Raw genomic sequence first — 19,500 nt, 5'->3', positions numbered from 1 at the left:
CTAATTATCACTCTAATTAGCCATTTTCCTGTTAAATATACGGTTAGACATGTCTGGAATAATTTTAGTGTTTTGTTACTTGAAAACTCAAACAGCTTCTCACTTTGAGCCCCAAAGTCTGCGCGATCCCTGAAGTTCACAGTACATAAATAATGGAGTGGAGCAGGATAAACCGAGGTACAACAGGGTACACGTCGGTGTTTTTCACTCATCACCTGAGACGTGTAAACACTTCTCAGTTTACTCTCCGATATACATCGTATTTTGTTTTCTGTTCCAGTTGAGTCGGCGCTAACCCTGTTCACCGTGGGCTGTTTATAATTGGTAGAATAAACTGATTAAAGGGAAAAGATGACAAATTAAAGCTAGAACCATGTTTCTATGCACAGCTACACTAATATTAACCTCAGGTCTTTTAACTTTAGTTTGCCTGCAGAGTCCAGGTATTTGTTTTTTTTGACAAGTTGAGTTCCTTGAATGTTTAGCTCAGACTAAAGAGCTAACATGGATTTTAATATTAGTAGTGTTATCAAAGTATTTTTTTTTCTGGAGGGGATTATTCAGACTAGTTTGTACTTTCCATTATTTCCAAAAAACCTGAAGTGTTCAGGTTTCAGAACATTGTGTGCATTAATTTAATCACTCCCTGCTCAGCTCTGTATTCTTCCACTACATCTTCCTCTAACATTAGCATTTTGAAGTTACATAACGTCATTACTTCTTCTATGGTGTTTACGCTAACCTAACAGGGTGACTCTTTCTCCTTTAGATTTTACTGGCTATTAATCATAGCTTTTATGCTAACAGTGCAGCTTTATTTTTCTACTGTGGTCAAAAAAAAAAAGAAAGACGGAGCTTGTTTTAGTATCTCATTGTTTTTCATTAGTTGCATTCTCTTACATCCCGTCACTGCATTGAACCACAGTCATTGTCGTCCACGTCGAGATTCACTGTAGAATCAACTTTTCCGCATCTAGTTAGACAAGAATTTACTCTCCAGAAACAATTCGAATTAATGCTGAATCTTTCTCTCCTTTGTTATTTGTTGTTCACTGAAGACATTTGGTTTTACGATTAAAAGATGAGCATGAGACAAGAGTTCAGAATCTCAGCTTTTTATTTCCTGGTATTTACATTTCGATGTGTAAAACAGCTCAGGACATACCCTTCGTTTGAACCCACCCATTGTTCAAGTGAGCAGAACCATTAGAACATGTCTTTTTGACCAGGTGTTGCCTTCTAGGCCGATTCTTCAAACATTAAATAGCTCTGCATGAAGGTTTTTAGACTGAGTGTAAACGTTTAAAGACTGTATTTCCTGTTAAAGAGGATAAAACAACACGAAGACCAGATAGCTGCCTATGGGAGAAAAAAACAAGACATTTTGAAGCTGAGAGAAGAAGGAAAATCAATCAGAGGCATTGGACAGGCATCGGTCATAACAAGCACAATAATTTGGAATGTCCTGGAAAAGAAACTAACGATGTACTGAGCAACAGATGTTGAACAGGACGGCCAAGGAAAACAACAGTAGCTGACGACAGAAATATTGTTAGAGCTGTGAAGAAAACCCCTCCCAAAATATCAGTAAATTACATCACAGGAGCGAATGTAACACAATCCACTGTTCGAAGAAGACAGAGCAGAAATATAGAGGCCGTACCACAAGATGAACATCTCATCTCAAAGTGTGGAGAAAGCAAGGAGCTGCTTATGAGCCAGGCTCGTCTGTGAAGCATGGGGGAGGTAATGTCATGGCGTGGGCGTTCATGGCTGCTTCTGGAACAGGCTCGTTAATATTTATTGATGATGCAACTAAACTGATTGAGAGGAAGTTTATGATGCAGCAGGAGAATGATCCAAAGCACACCGGCAACAAAACGAAGGACATCATCAGGGGAAAAAAAACGTTGAAGGTTTTAGGCTGGCCAAGTCGATCCCCAAACCTTAACCCATCAGAGCATATGCTTCTGACCTCTTAAAGAAGAGACCGGAGGGAGAAACCCCGCTGAAACAAACAAGAACTGAAAGGAGCTGCGGTAAAAGCCTGGAATAGCATCACAAATGAAGAACGCAGCAGACGGGTGGCGTTGATGGGTTCGCAGGCTCGAGGCAGTTATTAGCGATATTAAATGTTACTGACTTTAAGGTTATTTGTTCCTTTTACTTCTGCTCACCTAAAAATGCTGTGGTCTGATACAAACGGTAACATGTCCTGAGTTGTTGAACACGTCTAAATTTAAATACCAGGAAATAAAAAATAAAAAAAACAACTGAGATTCTGAGCTCTTGTCTCAGACTTGATCTTAAACCCAAACGCCTTCAGTGAACAACAAAAACAAAGGAATTTGCCTCGCTGTTCCAGGACCTTTGAAGGGGACTGTTTTATGTTTTGGTTTTTTTGTACTCATTATCTGCACCTTACTCCTGTTTTATAAAAAAGCCCTTTAGAAGCTGTGATTGGTTATTAATACAGACCAAAGCGAGGTCGCTCAGCTCCACGTGAGCGCAGACCTACAACTAGTTATCGTCCCACAATCAGCAGGGTGACAGGGACACTTTGAGGTGTGTTGAATGTGCCTTCCCCATTCATTCACATTCACACACACACACTAGTTCAGCTCATTTTATTGAGTGCCATATCAGCAGTGGATTGACTTGGGCCCACCATTTTGTTTCTTTTACCACGTAGCGCTAATTGGTACGAGTGATCGATGACTGTGTTTTCTGAAGCTCTGCTTGAATGGACGTTTCTAAAGAGTTAGAAGTGTGAAATAACTGCCTAATTAATCATTTTACTCTTTTATAATCGTCCATATTCCAGCAGACTATAGAGTCGGGCCACTTATGGTCTCAGTGGAAACCACAGCAATCAACTCAGCATGGACTGCTGGTTACCAACACTAGGCTTTAAGCGACCAATTCTCTCTGTTGTATTTTGAGTTTGGTTGTAATAAAACACAAGTACTAAACTGCGTTCGGCTTGCATTATTCGGCTACTTCGCACTGATAGCTTTGAGCAGCTCAGCTAAGAGGAAGGAGACTGTACTTTCAAATAAGGAAGGAAGCTTCATTTTTCTAAAGTTTGCCTTAGGGGAAATTTGTGCGACGTCCTAATAAATGATTTGAGCTTGCAAACGAGCAGTTTTGTTGAACGCACCAGAGCGTACAACGTGGGTTTTACACATGACCACAGCCCCGTGTTAACCTGGTCCTCACAGATATTTATCAACCACACAATGCTTACTAGTTGACCTTAGTTGTTGAGAATCACATCTGTAATTTATAGCTTTGAGCTAAACCACAACGCTTAGTTGTCCTTTTTTTTTAATTGGAGCAGTGAAATGAACTTAAGCTGAACTGTTAAGTATCAATTCTTTTACCTTTTTGGTGGTATATTGATTAATGTATGTGTGATAAATGTGGGTGACAGGTGTGTGCTTGTACTTGACATACTACACTTGAATATCAGTAATTAGAAGAGCTGTTTATTTAAGTTTTATGTTGTTTAATGATAATTTTCTCTATCCGAACACTGTTTTAGTGTTTAAGCCTCTTATTTGGGTCAGAATAGTAAAAGCGTTTGACAGCACTGGACTGTGAGATCATATGTAAAACACGACTGTACAACTGTTCTTTTATGAATTTGCATAATGCAGCCAAGCTTAGTTTCACAATGTCATTTCCCACAATGCATGGACAAAAAGGGGAAGTTTGTCATGTTGTGTATGCATTTTTTTTTCTTTTTCTTTTTAAATCTAAATATATATATATATATATACACTTTGTGCTGTTTTTGATATATTTGGTTAATCTGGTTTCAACACCTTATTTGCAAAAGTATATTTTATCACTACTTGACATATTTACATGGTTTATTGTCGGATTGAAAAAACATTTAAATCTTCTGTTAGATTTAGCTAACGAGACCATTGAAGCAGACTATAATGGCTTCTGTCAACAGAAAGCCGCAGTAAAAATTAGTGGGTCGATAATCATCCTTCAGTTTATTTATTTTGTCTCCTAAAAGTACTAAATGCCAATACAAATGTCACAGAAACCACTAAAGGCTTGAACTTTGTTTCAACCATTCACCGAAGAGAAGTGACGTTAGTGGATTTTAATCAGGTCTGTGTAAGTGTTTCTCTTCTTTTTAAACTTTTATCCTCTCCATATAATCGTAATAACCAGTTAGGGACACTGAACTGTGTGAAAGCCTCGTCGTATTTTGCTTTCTTTTACTGAGGAAAGTGACCTGGAGGGAAAACGACAAGCAAGTGTAGGCCACAGTCACGTCTGGTCGTTGCCCTAAGCATGAACAACTTGCTCTCATTTCCTCTTTAAATAAATAAATATTACCAGCTTTTTTTTCTTTTTTTTTTTTTAGCAGACTGAATTAGCTCTCCTTACCAGATCATTGGACCATATTTTTTTTGAATAATGACCTGATCTGCCTTTTTGCTTTTTTTTAGTTTAAAAGCTTCAGCTATATGAACTTGCTTATCGCCATATCAATATTGCATTTAGTGAACTGTAAAAGCCACAGAGACTACATTAAATCATTTCTTACAGTGAGGCATTTCTTGCATTTAGACAGGATTTCATAACGAAGTACTTCTTTTTTCTTAAGAACAGCACAGACTCTGGCTCTAAAGGAACGATTACACATTCATTCGTCGTCACAATGGCTACAACAGTGACAACCGTCATTCTGAAAATACGTGCGTAAAACCGTTAAATGAAATGGCATAAAACGGGGTAATGGATGAGCAGTGAGGTCATTTCTTTGTTTTTTCTTTTCCTTTCAGTATCTGTAGAACAAAAAAAGCAGTGGCTTTTCATGGTGTAGCAACATTTACGTTTCATTTCAGCCAACACTGCAAATGTAGACAGAAAAAAAAAACATATCTACAAGCTGTATAAGGTGTCAAACAGGTTCTTCCAGTTCCCTGATACCATCTTCAATTTCCAAGAACTGTTGGGTACCAAAAACCTTTAAACCTAGGCTTAGACACGGCTCTGAAATTTCATGTTACAGCCTTAAAAATAAAGCTAAAACCAGAGGGAATATAGGGATGGTAGAATAGGTTATTCAAGACTAATTTCATCTGAAATTCTAAGTGCTTATTATTGGGACTTCAGCTTGGGGAAAAAATGATCACATGTTCCCTTTTTTAAATCTTTAAAGAAGTCTTAAATTGTTAATAAACGTGAACGAGAATGCAGCTTGGTGGTGTAAAATATGAGCAGATCTTGCAGTTTACTACTATAAATATATGCTACTTAATGACCTTTTTCAATTGGACTGTTATTTATTTTAATCCACTTCCGAGTGCCGTCATGAAACCCTTTAAACCACGTTCAAACTGTACGTCGTAAAAAAAAAAAAGCCGTACGTCCCAGTTTTAGTAAGTCCTTGCATCTTGTCTGTGCTCATGTTCATGCTACGGTTTAGCTGCTTTCACTTCCTGTTTGATGTTTCTTCCAACCCCCTCAGCAGCTTCCTGTGTCTCCAAAAAGCAAAACTCCAGCAACTCTTAGTCTTAAGTCGTTACAGCACAAACGTTTTCTAACCGAGCTTTAGGCTGCGACACGTCTTCAAGATGAAAATTTAAAAAGTACTGTTGCTGGAAAATAATTCACTGCCACCAATTAAACACATCGGTGAAGGTCTTGCTCTTAGTAATATGTTGTTTAAAGTTGCATTATCGACACATGATGATTGCACTTTAAACTTGTCAGAGTTGCTTAAAAAAAAACCAAAATGTTGGCGCTGCCTCGCAAGGCCTGAATATTTTGGAACCGCACGTCTCCTTTTAGACTCACAAGCTGATATGTGCTCTGTTCCAAACCCTGATCCAAATCCCACCATTTGATTTTTTTTTTTCTTCCAACGTTTGCTTTCCAGAAAGATTAATTTCAAGTAGGCAGCAGTTTTCTGTGTGTTTCTTGGCTCCTTGTGAAGCAGCAGGGAGGAATATAATGCGCAGCTGAAGGTTAATAAATTCCTGCTATGTTCCTCGTGCTGCTTCTGATGCAGACAAGACTCTCTACTTACTTACGCTGCCGAAAGCCGAACAGGATCTCACCGGAGTTTATTACACCGGCGCAATCTTTTTCAATTCTAATTAAAAGGATGGTTGTTCTGCAGCGGGGTTAGGCATGAGGAAAAAAAAAAACCTTGAACAAAATTAACACCGTTTCACTGTATTATGATATTTACTGTTCTTCACAAACATAAATGGAATAACTATTACTTTTGCTGCCTAAATAATATCACAAGGCTTGATAATTATTTTATTGGTATAATATGTCATTACTTTATACATTTATTTAGTTAATTTTAATGCACAGATATAAATAAGCAGACAAACAGGAAACAAGTGAAGTTTGGTCACTCTGTTTAAAATCAGCTTTTTCCTGACCTCAAGACAGATTTTAAACTAATTTGTGATCAGCCTACTTATTTAACATTTTTATTTATGATTAGGTTTAGGATCAAGGCTGACATTTTATTTTAATCACTACTATTGATAAATGAATTTTAATATAGTGTCTCCTAAAACACTAGGTTCAACAGTTTGCTTAATTTATATTAATTTAGTTTCTTCGTAAATCTAAAATGTTTATTACTGCTGCTCTGTAAAGTAACATTGAGAGCCTGTCACGTTGATGTTATTAAATAATTAGCTGGATAATTAGCTTCCTTAGACAGCTGTGAACCCTTTATATTTCACCTGCTAACATGCTAACTGTTGTAGCTTGTTGCAAACATTTGTTTTTTTTTTTTAAAAAAAAGGACTGGTGTTGCTCCTCTGACTGACGAGCCATGTTATCACAGGATGAAGCTTACAACCGACTGATAACTTCTTTTTAAATTTTTTTTAATGAGCATAAAAGTTTAGGGGAATTTCCCCGTGGCTACCATACACAGCTGACTGATAGCTTGAAGCGACGTGTAGGAGAGGGGGCGCGCTGCTCTGCAATATATGTAACCGGAGGGGGGAGGGACAAACCAACCAACCAAAAAGGAAAAAAAAAGTTTTAACACAGCGGTTTAGCTTGAAATCAGTTATTGGTTAATGCTTAGTAAAGGTTAACTGACTGAGTTTTGCTATGGTTAAAAATAAAATATCGGTGAGCATTCTGAAACAAAAACTAAGTTGTGGGCTGAAGTAAGCTAGGTGCAGCTGCTGCATTTAAATTTTTCCGTCTTGGTAATTGATTAAATACGTACAGGCATGGCCAGTATTGGCTGGTTAAAATCAGTGATGATTAACTGGTGTGGAGCGTTTAGGAACAGTCAAGGTGATCTCTGTTTGGAGAACCAAGGTGAAGTTCTCATCCGGGCATCAAAGCTACACAGAACAGGATCTACAGAAGAGCAGGTTACAAGCGAATGCCACATCAGATGTTTTTGCACCTCGTTGCTTGTGTCGCTGTGTGCCCAGAAGCGTTTCCGTGTTTCCTGGCACTGATCCTGAGTCCACAAGAGTTCGATCAATGCCCAGCAGCCCTTCTGTAGAAAGTTTCTCACACAGATATCATCTTGTCGCCCAGGTGAAGGCACGACAACGTTGGTCTTCTGTTTACCGACATATTCAGCCTTAGCAAAAAAAAAGCTTCTACCTCAGTCAGTTTTACAGATACTGAGCTAAAATTTGAGCTGCTGATTCTTTCACAACACTTACTCTGACCACAGCATCTCGTGATATCTCTTTAAGATCGCTCATATTATCTTTTGAGGTTTGACCAAAACGGCTGCCGTCGTTTCTCAACACGAGCTGATCTTAGTGTGAAACTGCACGACAGCTGGTGGGCGACGCGTATTCCTTTCAAGGAATGCTGGGCTTTTGCTTTTTTTGCTTTTCCGGGATGAGACTGCTGGGAATAACAAACCGGCATGTAAAGAATAGTCGACTCGCGGGGCGCTTCCGTCTCAAAGTGCCACTTGCAGGCGCCAAACGTCCACAGTTCAAATATTGTCGTAGTGATGGAGGAAGGAGCTTTTTCCTCCTCGTTCCCTTTCCATTCTCGCTTCTTGTTTGTGTGCCCGGAGGCTCGGAGCGTCTGCTCAAAGTCAACACGGAGCGGTGAATTCTGTTCACAGACATGTATTTGTTCCTGCTCCTGCCAACTGGATCCTAATGGCTCAAACGGATAAGGTTTAAAATGTCAACACTTCGGCCTGATGGCTTTATTGGAGGTGAAATCTCCTTCCCTAAACTGACATTTCTGTGGCCTTTCACATAACTTTATAGAGCAACGAACTGTCTACGCTTGGGTCCATCTGTAGACATTATTAGAGTACAGTAGCATCAGTACAGTTTGTATTTTAGGATATTTTAGCCAACAGGCCTGAGTTTGAAAGATTCAAGGTAGAAAATGGCGTTAATCATTAAAAGATGATGAGTGTACGCGCTTCACAAGGATCTAGGCACAGGCAAACGGTGTGGTTTATTAAATCAGGCACCCAAGCTGTAAAGACAGACAAAATTCAAAATATATATGTGTAAATCAAAACTAAACTTAAGTTTTTGTGACATTTTTAATGTTTAGCCTCCTATTTGCTGTTACAGTGTCAGTACGGATGCTACTTAGGTGTTGAATTAAAAAAATCAAACAAACAAACAACAAAAAAAGGCGTTCCCTTTCAGCAGACTGATAGGGGGTATTACAAAACTCATTTTGCTTGCCGACGACTGCAGATGGAGGACGGTGAACGTGTGGAATAAACAGCTTTCCTGTCCTGCTTTGAAGAAGAAATGCCCTCATTTTGTCGTTTGCCCGAAGGGAGCTTTCCCTAAGCTGATCACAAGGAGTGCGATTCTTCAAAGTGATCTCCTGTCGCTTTAGTTTCACATTTTCGTACTGTTTTGGGTTTGCTTTCTCTTGATTTTTGCTCTTCCTGCTGTCTTTTTATTTATTTATTTCATTTTCCTGTGCTTATCCTCTGAGAGCGTTAAGTCAGAACTGTAATTAGGTCTCCCTCCTCATCTCCCTGCTGATGTGCCAGACACGTTGACAGCTGTATTTAAACCAAGAGAGGGCTTTTTTTTTTTAGTTTGATTTTTCTTTCTAGAAGACAACGCTGAGGCTGATGATGGGGTATTTTCAGTCCAGCTGCCTACACAGACTCGTCGCTAAATCACGTTTGTCAGGATTTATAATCCGACGTTATTTCTCTCGGTCTCAGAAAGTGGCTGTTCAGCTCAGTCCGTAGAAAGTGTAAACCGTGTAGGAACTGCTGAACTAAAAAAAGACAGCTCTTAGGTCCAGTGTTCAGTTTGTTGGTTGTTCAGCCTTTTCTTGGGTTGTAGGTGTTTAAACATGCGCTCTGAAATGTATTCCCCATGGGGCAGTGGACCCGATTAGTCGTTTTTAACGACTTTATTACGAGTGTCAGTTTACCGCAATGCCGGATAATCCCTTTTGTCTGTGGGGTACTCATTTGCCCTGGCGCCCCGCTGGGCACAAAAGAGGGGCAGACACATTCTGACGTCGTTTTTGTTGGTTTCTGTTAATCAAAACACCTTTTTTTTTTAGGTTATTTTAAATCGGCACGCTAATGCTTCAGCAACCTTTTTAAAGACTTAATCCCACAGTCAGCCCCCCTCCTGTCCTACATGGAGTGCCGTGGAGAGCGTGAATCCCATCGTGCCCTTTGGGAGGTCTGACGCGGCCACCATTTTATTTCTGTTCATTGGGGCGCCGCAGGTATGGCGAGGAATCTTGGATATAAAAGAATAAAATTGAAATTCCTTGAAAGAATGCTGCTTTGCCTGGCAGGGTTCAAAACAAAGCTGCTGGCCATCTGTTAGCCCTCATAGTGTGAGATAGGGACGACTCTCAGCTACCAGATTTTGGCTCCATATTTGTACATTTGACGGAGTTATGACCAGTCAAATATGCAAAGGCTTATTAACTGTGGCGGCCATCTTAAATCGATTTGATTTCAAAAGTTGATCAGTTGCAGCTATACATCATGTGATTACTTCCTGAGAGGTTCATTAAAGTCACTCCTCTGGTTCGTGAGATATTTTGCAAACACAAACATGCAGTTACATGATTGCCTGCCTTTTATGGCAGCCAGTGATAAATAAACTCAGTACATTTGTTGACCTGTGTACTGTTTGTCTTGATTTTAATAAAGAATTTGAGTTGTTACTGTTTTTATGTAGGTGAAATAAATCAGTTATGCCGATATACTTTGAGACTTCATTCATATGCATTATATTTACATTTACTTTGCATATAATTACACCTGCCTTTGTGTTTTCCTGGCTCACGTTTGAGCCGTTGTCAGCTGCCAGACTTTAGTCTGTTGTTTTATTTTTGTTTTTGTTTGTTTGTATTCCATGAAAATCAGACCGAGTAGAATTTGGAGAGTGCTTTTCATGTTTTTGTTATTATAATCACGCTAAACAGCAAAGTCTTGTCTTAGCCCGCAGTGGAAATAGGCAACCAGAAAGTTGTTTTTTTAAAGAGAAGTTGCTTTAAAGAATCTGAGAAGCCATTAAATGTTCTTGCAGCAGCACTCAACGCCGGGCCCAGCTTGATGTTTTTTGTTCACGTTGTCGGCTCTTTAAGAAGGAAACGTTGTTGCAGCCTGAGTTTGTGTCGCCTTCATTGTTGACATATTCTGCTCAGTGCGAAGACTGTTAATATTTCAGATCGCAAAAGCCAAATAGCTGTAAAATGTGAAAGGGTTGGCAAACAATCTATCAGCGGCCCACCTCAGATGTCCAGGAGGATAAAACAAGCTCAGCTGCTGCTGCGTCTCTTGTCGTCCCCCCCCTCATTCTTGTCCACGTTTCTTCTCAGTCTGCGTCCCCTGCTGCCGCTCGAATACTTGGCAGGGAAATAAAGAGGGTGTATTTAAAAGTTCTGGCCAAAACAAAAAAAACTGTCCTGAAGGGGGTTTGTCTGGAAACAAAGGATGAAGTTTATCACAACGATCGTCCTTAATTTAATTGCAGTTTAACTTTATTGCCTCCCGGCCCTTCACCTGGGGGCGTCTAATTAACCAGTTATCTCTCCTGACTGTGCCAGCTTTATTTCTCCTTTTTACCGGAGGTCTTGTTGTGCAAACAGAACCATGACGGGACTCATGTACAGGATCTAGATGTTACCGAAAGCTTCAACGTGGGGGTTGATGGTTCCAGGCTGGTTGGCAGTGATCTACTGCAGTCTCTCTAAGGAGGGCTTGATTTGCTTCCCCCCAATATTTGTTGAGCATGTATATTTAATTGTTGGAAACAAGTGTGGTGTTCGAATCTTAAATTGGATTCATTGTGCAGACCTGTCAAAATGCCAGGCTTTAGCTGCGTAAAAGACAACCACACACGCCACTTGTGCAATTAAAGGCCTGCTGTTTTCACATTATTTGTTTAAAGTAATTCTTCTTATTGAGCCAAACTTTTATAAAGCCTTCAAATGGTTAAGACCGGAGCCTCTACACGCACTACGCCAACTCAAGGGCTTTCTTTTTCTTTTTTTCCTTTTTTGAGGTTGTAAAAAAAAAAAAAAAAAATCTGCAGATGTCAACACGACACGCTGATTTGATAGTTGCAAAACTGAGTCGAGCTATTCACGTCTGCTCCCGTTACTCATGAGTTTGTGACTGGAAGTGCTGTATTATTTTTAGAGTGCACGGTTTAGAGAGGAGGCAGGGGGAGGAGGACAGTGGCAGCTGTGGAGGAGATAATCCCTGGCCTAGACCTTAGCCTGTCAAATAGAAACTCCTTACAACTATTGTGGTTCAACTAGATTAAAAAGGCCAAAAAGAAAGGAGGGGGGGGAAATAAGAAAAGAAATGGGGGAGTGCATATTATCTGCCGAAATGCGATCGTACGCTTGTTCGGTTTGGATCGCAGCTCAGTCAGACAATATACTGCGGTCGCCTCCTCTCTATGGTTTTTAAAACAGCCAGCCAAGCAAATATTATTTCTGCTTTTCCTCATGGGCTGCCATAGATACAGACTCGATCCGTTTCATAAGTAGAAAGCATTAAATATGGTTTGGTTTGTATCAATTTATTTACAAACTCCCTTTTGACCAATGGGAATAAGTGCAGGGTTAAGATATTTTACATTTAGTGTAATTTTAAGATTTGAAGCTTTTTTGTATTATATAGGCTTAACTTTACACTCAGTCTGAACACGGTTGTTTCTCAGATTAAGGAAGTTGCTGCTTAATTTTTTTTTTTTTCCCTCTCTCTCTCTCTTTCCATTTTGCAATAATCTGTCTGCGGAGGTTTCACGTCACCGAGCAGCTTGTCAACAAACCCTTAAACCTGAATCAGCTGTGATCTGTTACTCACTTTTTCTTAATCTGTAAATTAGCTGTTTTGTTTCTTAATCCAAAGCGGAGAAAAAGTTGCAACGTGTTGCGTTTGAGTTCTTTTGAAATTGTCCTGCTGTGGAGCTATCGCACAGTTGAAGTCCTGTTAAAACTCAAATGGATTTTTCCTCAATGGAGGCCGGAGTCGTATCCAGCTGAACAGCAGCACGAGAGCTGGTTTTATGGGAGTGGATGCTTGCCCACAAGTGGCCTTGAACCTCAGCTGTGAGGATTAATCATTGTCTTTCTCTCTGCCTACAGTACTGTGCTCCTACTGTTTGCTTTTCTTGTTGTTGTTGTTCTAAAGGAAACTCTTAAAACCCCACCTCGCCCTCCCTGTCACGACTACCAGAGCGCGCTCTCGGGGCTGCCGCTCGGCACGATGAGCCCCGATTTCCTCTGGGATTAGTTCAGCTCACAGACAAAGCCAATCAGCCGCTCGCACCGTCACGTGCCGCTCCTGGCGCCGTCCTCGCCTCAAAATTAGCTTTTTGTTTGTAACTATACAGGCTTTAAACAAATACAACGGTTTCTTTAAGTTATAGAATGATTGTTGCCAGAAATCCTCTTTGCAGTACATATTTTTGACAGCCTGGAACTTCCCTCGAGTCTTCTTCCTGACAATGATTTGGCCGATCGGCACGTGGATTCTGTGGAAGAAGGCAGTGAAATTTGATGACTAATGGTTTTCTAATGATCCTGACTTGTTTTTCATCATTTTGCCACATATTTCTAATATAGTTTCTCAACAGTGTATTGATAAATGTCTCTGATGTCACCTGTTCAAACGTAACTTTTAAATGTCATTGTATTGTGGTTGCTCAGAAGTTAATATAAAATTAGTTTGGTTTTTTTTTCAGAAATGTTAGGTTCACCGGTCACCACGTAGAATTAAATTCGTTCAACATACAGCACAGCTGCCGTCCCTTTTTTAGTTGCGTTTTGCCTCCAACTTCCCGCTCTCCACTTTTTTTTTTTTTTTTCCTGTTGTGCAGTTTCCTCCCGTTTTCCGTCCCTGTCGCACGTGCGCACACAGGCACATGTCCGTGGGTCCCGCTCCTGATTGCCACTCGCTTTTGATTTGGTTCCAGTGCCACTCCCTCACTCTCTCTAATGCTGGTTTTATGCAGCGTTAGCAGCTGGGGGGCGGCCGGAGACAGCTGGCATTCTGCAGGCTTACTGGAGCAAATGGACCCTACTCACTCGCGCTGCAAGGGGACCAATCACACGGCTGCCCTGGGATTGGAAATGGTAGATTATAAATTTAAGAGGAAAGGAAGCGAGAGAAAAACGACCGAAGGCCCGCACTAAAATAGATTATTAACTTTAGCCATTGTGTCTCATTCACCCATTGACACGTATTAACACACACAACTCCTCGTAGAATTTAGGATTAATTCACCTTCTCACTGATTAATCTAAACAAAACCTCAGTTGATCTCTCGGCCCAGCCCTAATCAGAACATCATCAGGACTCTCTTCTGATCACCGGAAGGATTACTGATCCTAACAAAGTTATACCAGAAAAGGACCTAATGAGATTACACGAACACACAGAAATAAGCTGCACAGCAAACACTTCCATTAGAAGCATCTTAAGTTTCTCCGCTAAAAGACACTTGGGCCAGTCGACGGTCCAACCCCAACATTTGTGCTCTCTTGACACCTGTGTTGTATTTTCATATCTCTGCTGAGCTCCATGTATTTAGGGAGGGTTATGGTGAAACAGATGTGGTTGAAAACATTACAGAAAAATGTAGATAATAATAGTGAAGGGGAACAAACTTGCAGAACTGCAAATAAGACCAAAGGTCTGTGTGATTAAAACTGAGCTGAAAGTAAACAAGTTTAGAGAAATGACATCACATAGCTTTATTTTTATGTCATAAAAGATGGTACTTTTCTGCCAGTAAACGTAAAACAAGTTATAGACAGTTTTAGCTTTAAATAAATAAAAAGTGTCATTCTGAAGCAAGGAGTGGATTGATTAGTGGGTGAAGGGGAGTTCACAAAACGGCTCCACGAAATACCCGCGAACCCGGTCAGTCTTTAAGCTGCTTCTGTCTGATGAGCTTTCAGAAATGGAGCGAGCGCCGCAGAACTCGGCCGAGTTGACGTCACACACATAATGTTTTTCACAGCACGACAACTCAGTTTAGGGATTTACTTCGTGGTCAACTCATTTTTTAATTTTTATTTATTTTACCACAAAGTTGCTTCACGTCATTATCGACCTTCCTCTCCGCATTAAACCAGTTATCATCACTTCGTTGCATTATGGAGCCACAGAGGCAGCTTACTTCTTCACATATTGACTGCTTCAGCTCCGTCCCTACGTCGCTTCGCCGCACAAAGGCACATCGCCTCGGTCCGTTCTGACGGCCAAGTCCTGGCTTGAGGTGTTTAAAGCACCTTGTGTCTCACTGTTTGAGAATACTTAGTGACTCAAAATTGTGACAAAATAGGCAAATTTTTCAGTTGCTGTCTCACTGAATTGTGAGAGTTTACGACCAGCTGCGTTTTGAGCGGCCAATTTTTGTGTGCACGGCGTTCAAAACTGTATTCCGTTATTTCATTGCCCATATCTCCCCTGCATGACAGCCGCCTCCGCGTTTGTGATTTAATCTGCTGGAATAATCATTTATATCGGTGTGGTTAGACCTGGACTTTCAGGGTTTTCTGTCGTAGGAGGAGTGCAGGTGTCGACATGCAACCCCAGTGCTGTGGCGTTACTTAAACTAAACTGAGAAAAATTCCGAACGAGATCAAGATTCTAGAAGTATTTTGAGAGCGTTTGCCACACAAATTGTTTTTCAAGCCTCTGCAATTCACACCCCTCCTTTTTTTATTTATTTTTTTCTTCACAGCGTGATTCATTTCTCACATTGTCCACACACACACACACACACACAAAGTAGCAGAAAGTGTGACCTTGTTACACACAGATGCACCGTTGCTCAGCACATCTGCTCTGTAGCTTTCACATCTGTGTCCCCCTGTGGCGTATCGGTCAATTAAACAATTAAATCTCTGCTCCGTTTTAAAGCGAATGCCTTTTACCGAAGATTTGCTTGCTTTGAAGAAGAAGAAGCTGCTTTTTGACACTTTTGAAATGATTTTTTGATGTATTTGCATCAAAGGAACACTTTTTTTTCCCCCCGCTGTTTTGTGGTGTTTGCATGTTATTGAATGGTCACGAAAACCTTCTGACCTGACTGACATTTGTTTTTTATCTCTTTGTGCTTTCAGGTGTTAAATGAAGAGTGCGATCAGAACTGGTACAAAGCAGAGCTAAACGGAAAAGACGGATTCATTCCTAAGAATTACATAGAGATGAAAGCCCATCCGTAAGTATTGCAGAAATGCGTTAAGTGCCTGTAAAACGGTGCCATTTGTGTCAACCCCTCTGCCTTTCAGTCCGTTTCTTCGCGCCTGTTCAGGCTCGCGCCGCAGCTCCGACTCTTTTAACAGTACCTGCTCTGTTCTCCCCTGTGAGAAATGATTGTGTGTAGCCTCTAACCTCACTCACAGGATCGCAGAAAGTAGGTCACGGCACCTGTCATCCAGACCTTGAATTCAGTGTTTTGGCATCATTTAAAACCAGAAGTTACATGCAAGCAATAAACTCGGAAAAACACAAAGTGTGTTCTCCTATTGGCCTGTCAGTTACAATATAGCTGTATAAAACTTCAATACAGAGCATCTAAAGCCTAAATGGTGCTATAATTTAATGAATAAACCAGTAATTAATGTCACATTTATTTAAGAGAATGTGTGTAAAGCTGCATTTCAAGTTAGATTCCGTTTCCTAATAACTTGTGTACGGTTTAAAAAATGTTCTTGTCTTTTTAGCTTTATTCTCATGTATGGGACAAGCTTTCCTCTAGTCATAAATATTCACATACTTGCCTGAAAACTCACATACTTCCTATTTAAAGATGATTCCCCTGAGGGGGCCGCAGCAGAGCGCTCAGCGTGCACAGAACATCTGGATTACTATGGTGACAGTGCACAGAGCAGCGGTTTAGGTTCATATGTTGTACGTAGGAACGTTTAAATTACAGACACATTTGTATCTCCACCGCCTTTTATTTTGAAACTGAACGCAGGACGTACTGTAACTGGCAACCATCATCAGCGCTCCAAGGTTTAGTTAAAAGCAAATGCGTTTCTTTACCAAGAGCTTATTGCGCGCGCACGTGTGTGTGGTGTAGTGTGTGTGTGTGGAACCTCTTTAAGGTAAATCTTGGCAGGATCCTTGGAGAACGTTCCCTCAGGACCCACAGCCGGTGCCAGATTACCTCTCTCTTTATTAATGTGCTCAGAGCCTCTTAAACTTAATTGAATATTGACCTCGCTGCATCATTGCAGTCAGATATAACTCTTTGAAAAGGACAGTTCTCATTGTATTAGGCTCGTCTTTTAGCCATTTTTATTTTTTGTACTAATGGTAAAATGTTTTTGAGTGTTTTACAGTAAATGTGTGGCTGGATCCAAAGCATCTTTGCCATTAAAGGTGCAATTTCAGCTTTTTTTGCTTTAACTATTGTTATTGCTTTAACAATATTCAATTGCAGGGAAAATAAGAATTTATTTTTTACCTAAAATATTTAAATATCCATTAAAAAAAATCATACTCTAATGTAAGTTATTACCTGCACTTGAGAGTAACCTCAGTTTGAGCGTCCTTGAAAGAGTTAATCATTAGATATCAGCAGATTTAGGGCTTAAATCTAAACTCCTTTAATTAAAAACTAGTATTAAACTTTATTAAAAAGTAAACCGAGGAGCAGAAATGATGAATGGTCTTCGCTTATAAAGCTCCTTTTAACCTCATCCAGGTTCTGCAAAGTGCTTTACAGTGTGTATCGTTCACCCATTTACACACACACACGCGCACACACACCGTGCTTTTCTATTACAGATTATACACTTTGTATATAGAGTGCATTTATATTCTTACTCATATTGAGGGCACTTTGGCACACTGTAGGGGCCAAATCCTCTCATTGCAGGATAACCTCTCTACCACTGGGCCAAAGAAAGCACTTAAAGGGACAGTTCAGAGCCTTTTGAAGTGGGGTTCTGTGGAAAAGTTATAAACTGTTAATATTTAAGTCTCTGTGAACGACCTCAGTTTGGAGAAATGGTTTTAAATCTGGCAAGAGTGACGAGTTACCAGCTTGTCCGAATGCAGCCAAGACCAAAGTGGATTTCTGTCGTCTTAAAATGACTATAGAGTTCAGTGAGTTTTATCGAAATGCTGTTTTAAAAACCTTTACATTGCTGTCGATTTCAGATGACGTGGTTATTTTTGTACAGTTCTGTGGTTATTTGCAAGCCTAAAAATAGACAGCAGCAGCGATCTGTAGCACTTCCTGCAGGAATATCTCATCTTTTAGCCAATCGTTTGATTTAAAATTGGACTTCTATAAAATGCTGAAGCACGAAGCAGTTAGCCCGGCAGTCCTCGCGAACTTAATCTAAATTCAGAGAGCTATCTACGACAGGTAAGATATTAGTGGTTTATAACTTTCCCTCAGAACTCCGCTTCCAAATGGCTGACCTGTTTGTTTAATGTTGGTCGTTCCAAACTGATCCGCTGACTTCACTGTTACCTGATGGTTAAACCAGCTGAACGCATCAAACTCCCACGGGGGCGGCGGTTTGAAGGGCAAACAAACATGGACGACAGCCGACGCAGCTAGCTGCTCCTCTGGCGCCGTTTCCTGCGGTCCCGCCTGTTTCTTCTTCTCGTTGGCAACACGTGTTTGCAGTCGGGGCCGGTGATCAGTTCACGCGACCCGACTGCGTTCAGACTCGGCTCCAGAAATTCGAACGCGTTTGACTGCAGCCGAGGACTGGTCAGGGCTGTCCCCCAACTAGCACGGACTGTGTCCAGCAGGGAATTGTGGGTAAAATCTGTCTGTATCTCCTCAGCTTTAGTAACAGCCAACACGTAACACAGGGCTTTATTTTGTAGTGACTCTAATTTAAATACCCCATCAAAACAAAACTCCCTCTTTCTCATAATTAGAACATATTAACCTGACTGTGGAGCTGTTAAAGCTTTATTTAACAAAAAAAAAAAAAAAAACTCTTTGCTTTTATTTTCCATAAAGTTGCTGCATGACTTTCTACAGCGAGTAGCTTTGAGGCGCGTTTGTTTTTCCTCGTGGAACGTTGGTTTTATTGTGAGCTAATATCTCTCTAAAGTCAGCAGTGGAGGTAAAAAGAAAATAACCGAGCATTCAGGCCCGGAGTTTTCCCGGCGTGTCACAGAAGTACCAGGCACCCGCACGCCTCTCCGCAGACGAGGACACACTGCTGCCGCTGTGAGGGACGGCTCAGAGCAGATCCTCGCCCCCCCTCGTTCAACAACGGTCGGGTTTTTACGACAAACGGGCAAATTTGTGGCGCGGCGTCCAAGTTGAAGGCCCCTCGAACTTTTAAACAGCATTTTATCCAACAGGGGGAGAGACTCTGTGCTGGTTTTCTGACTTACTAAGCTGATTAAAAGATGTCAGTTTTCATTCGGCCCATTATTTGTTAAATATTTACTCCATTAAGAAGCTTTTTGCTTTTAGTTTTCATACAGTAATATAGGAGACGGATATAAATAAATGGGCAGTGGAAAACTTGACTAAACGCCTTTTTTTTTTTTTTAACCTTCCTAAACAAAGACTTGAACTTGATGACATCAGACTGTTTGAACACTTCCTAACTGTGGTCATCTACAGGAATATCTTGCCCAAACAAACAAACAAAACAAAAGATTTTTCCTGTACATCTGCGCCGTCAGTAACATTTAGAGGATTTGAGTGTTAAAAGTATTAAAGTGTACGGTTTAGAGCTTCACACTTTGCATAAAGGAGGAGCGGCTGTTTCAGGCAAATTTTCACCGATTAGAGCGGGGTCAGCTCGTCAACACTTCCTGGTGCGTTCTCTAAATGTTCTGTATGTGTTTGTGGGTGTGTCACAGACCGCTGAATTATCGTATCAGTTTTGTGGGACGTTTAGCTCACGGTCTGTCTGCACAGCAGGTTGGGGTTTTTTTTGTTTTTTTTTTAGCGCTTCTGCCTTCTCAGATCCCACCTGCTGACCAACAGGATGTGGGATTTATACGTTCTTATTTTATCACCCACCTCCCCTACCCCC

At 40.6% G+C, this 19,500-nt stretch overlaps 1 protein-coding gene across 1 annotated transcript in view; it reads left to right on the top strand.

The window, feature by feature from the left end:
• Positions 1-19,500, top strand: part of grb2b (growth factor receptor-bound protein 2b) — a 30,522-nt gene that overhangs the window by 5,698 nt on the left and 5,324 nt on the right. The window contains exon 3 of the mRNA XM_017416801.3: positions 15,592-15,689. Coding sequence (XP_017272290.1) covers positions 15,592-15,689 — 98 coding nt within the window. The remainder of the gene's footprint in view (positions 1-15,591; positions 15,690-19,500) is intronic.

The sequence above is a fragment of the Kryptolebias marmoratus genome, linkage group LG12 (genome assembly GCF_001649575.2).
Source record: "Kryptolebias marmoratus isolate JLee-2015 linkage group LG12, ASM164957v2, whole genome shotgun sequence".
In the NCBI taxonomy this organism is placed as follows: Eukaryota; Metazoa; Chordata; class Actinopteri; order Cyprinodontiformes; family Rivulidae; genus Kryptolebias; species Kryptolebias marmoratus.
The sequence above is the reverse complement of the archived record's forward strand: the minus strand, read 5'-3'. Positions and strand labels throughout refer to the sequence as shown.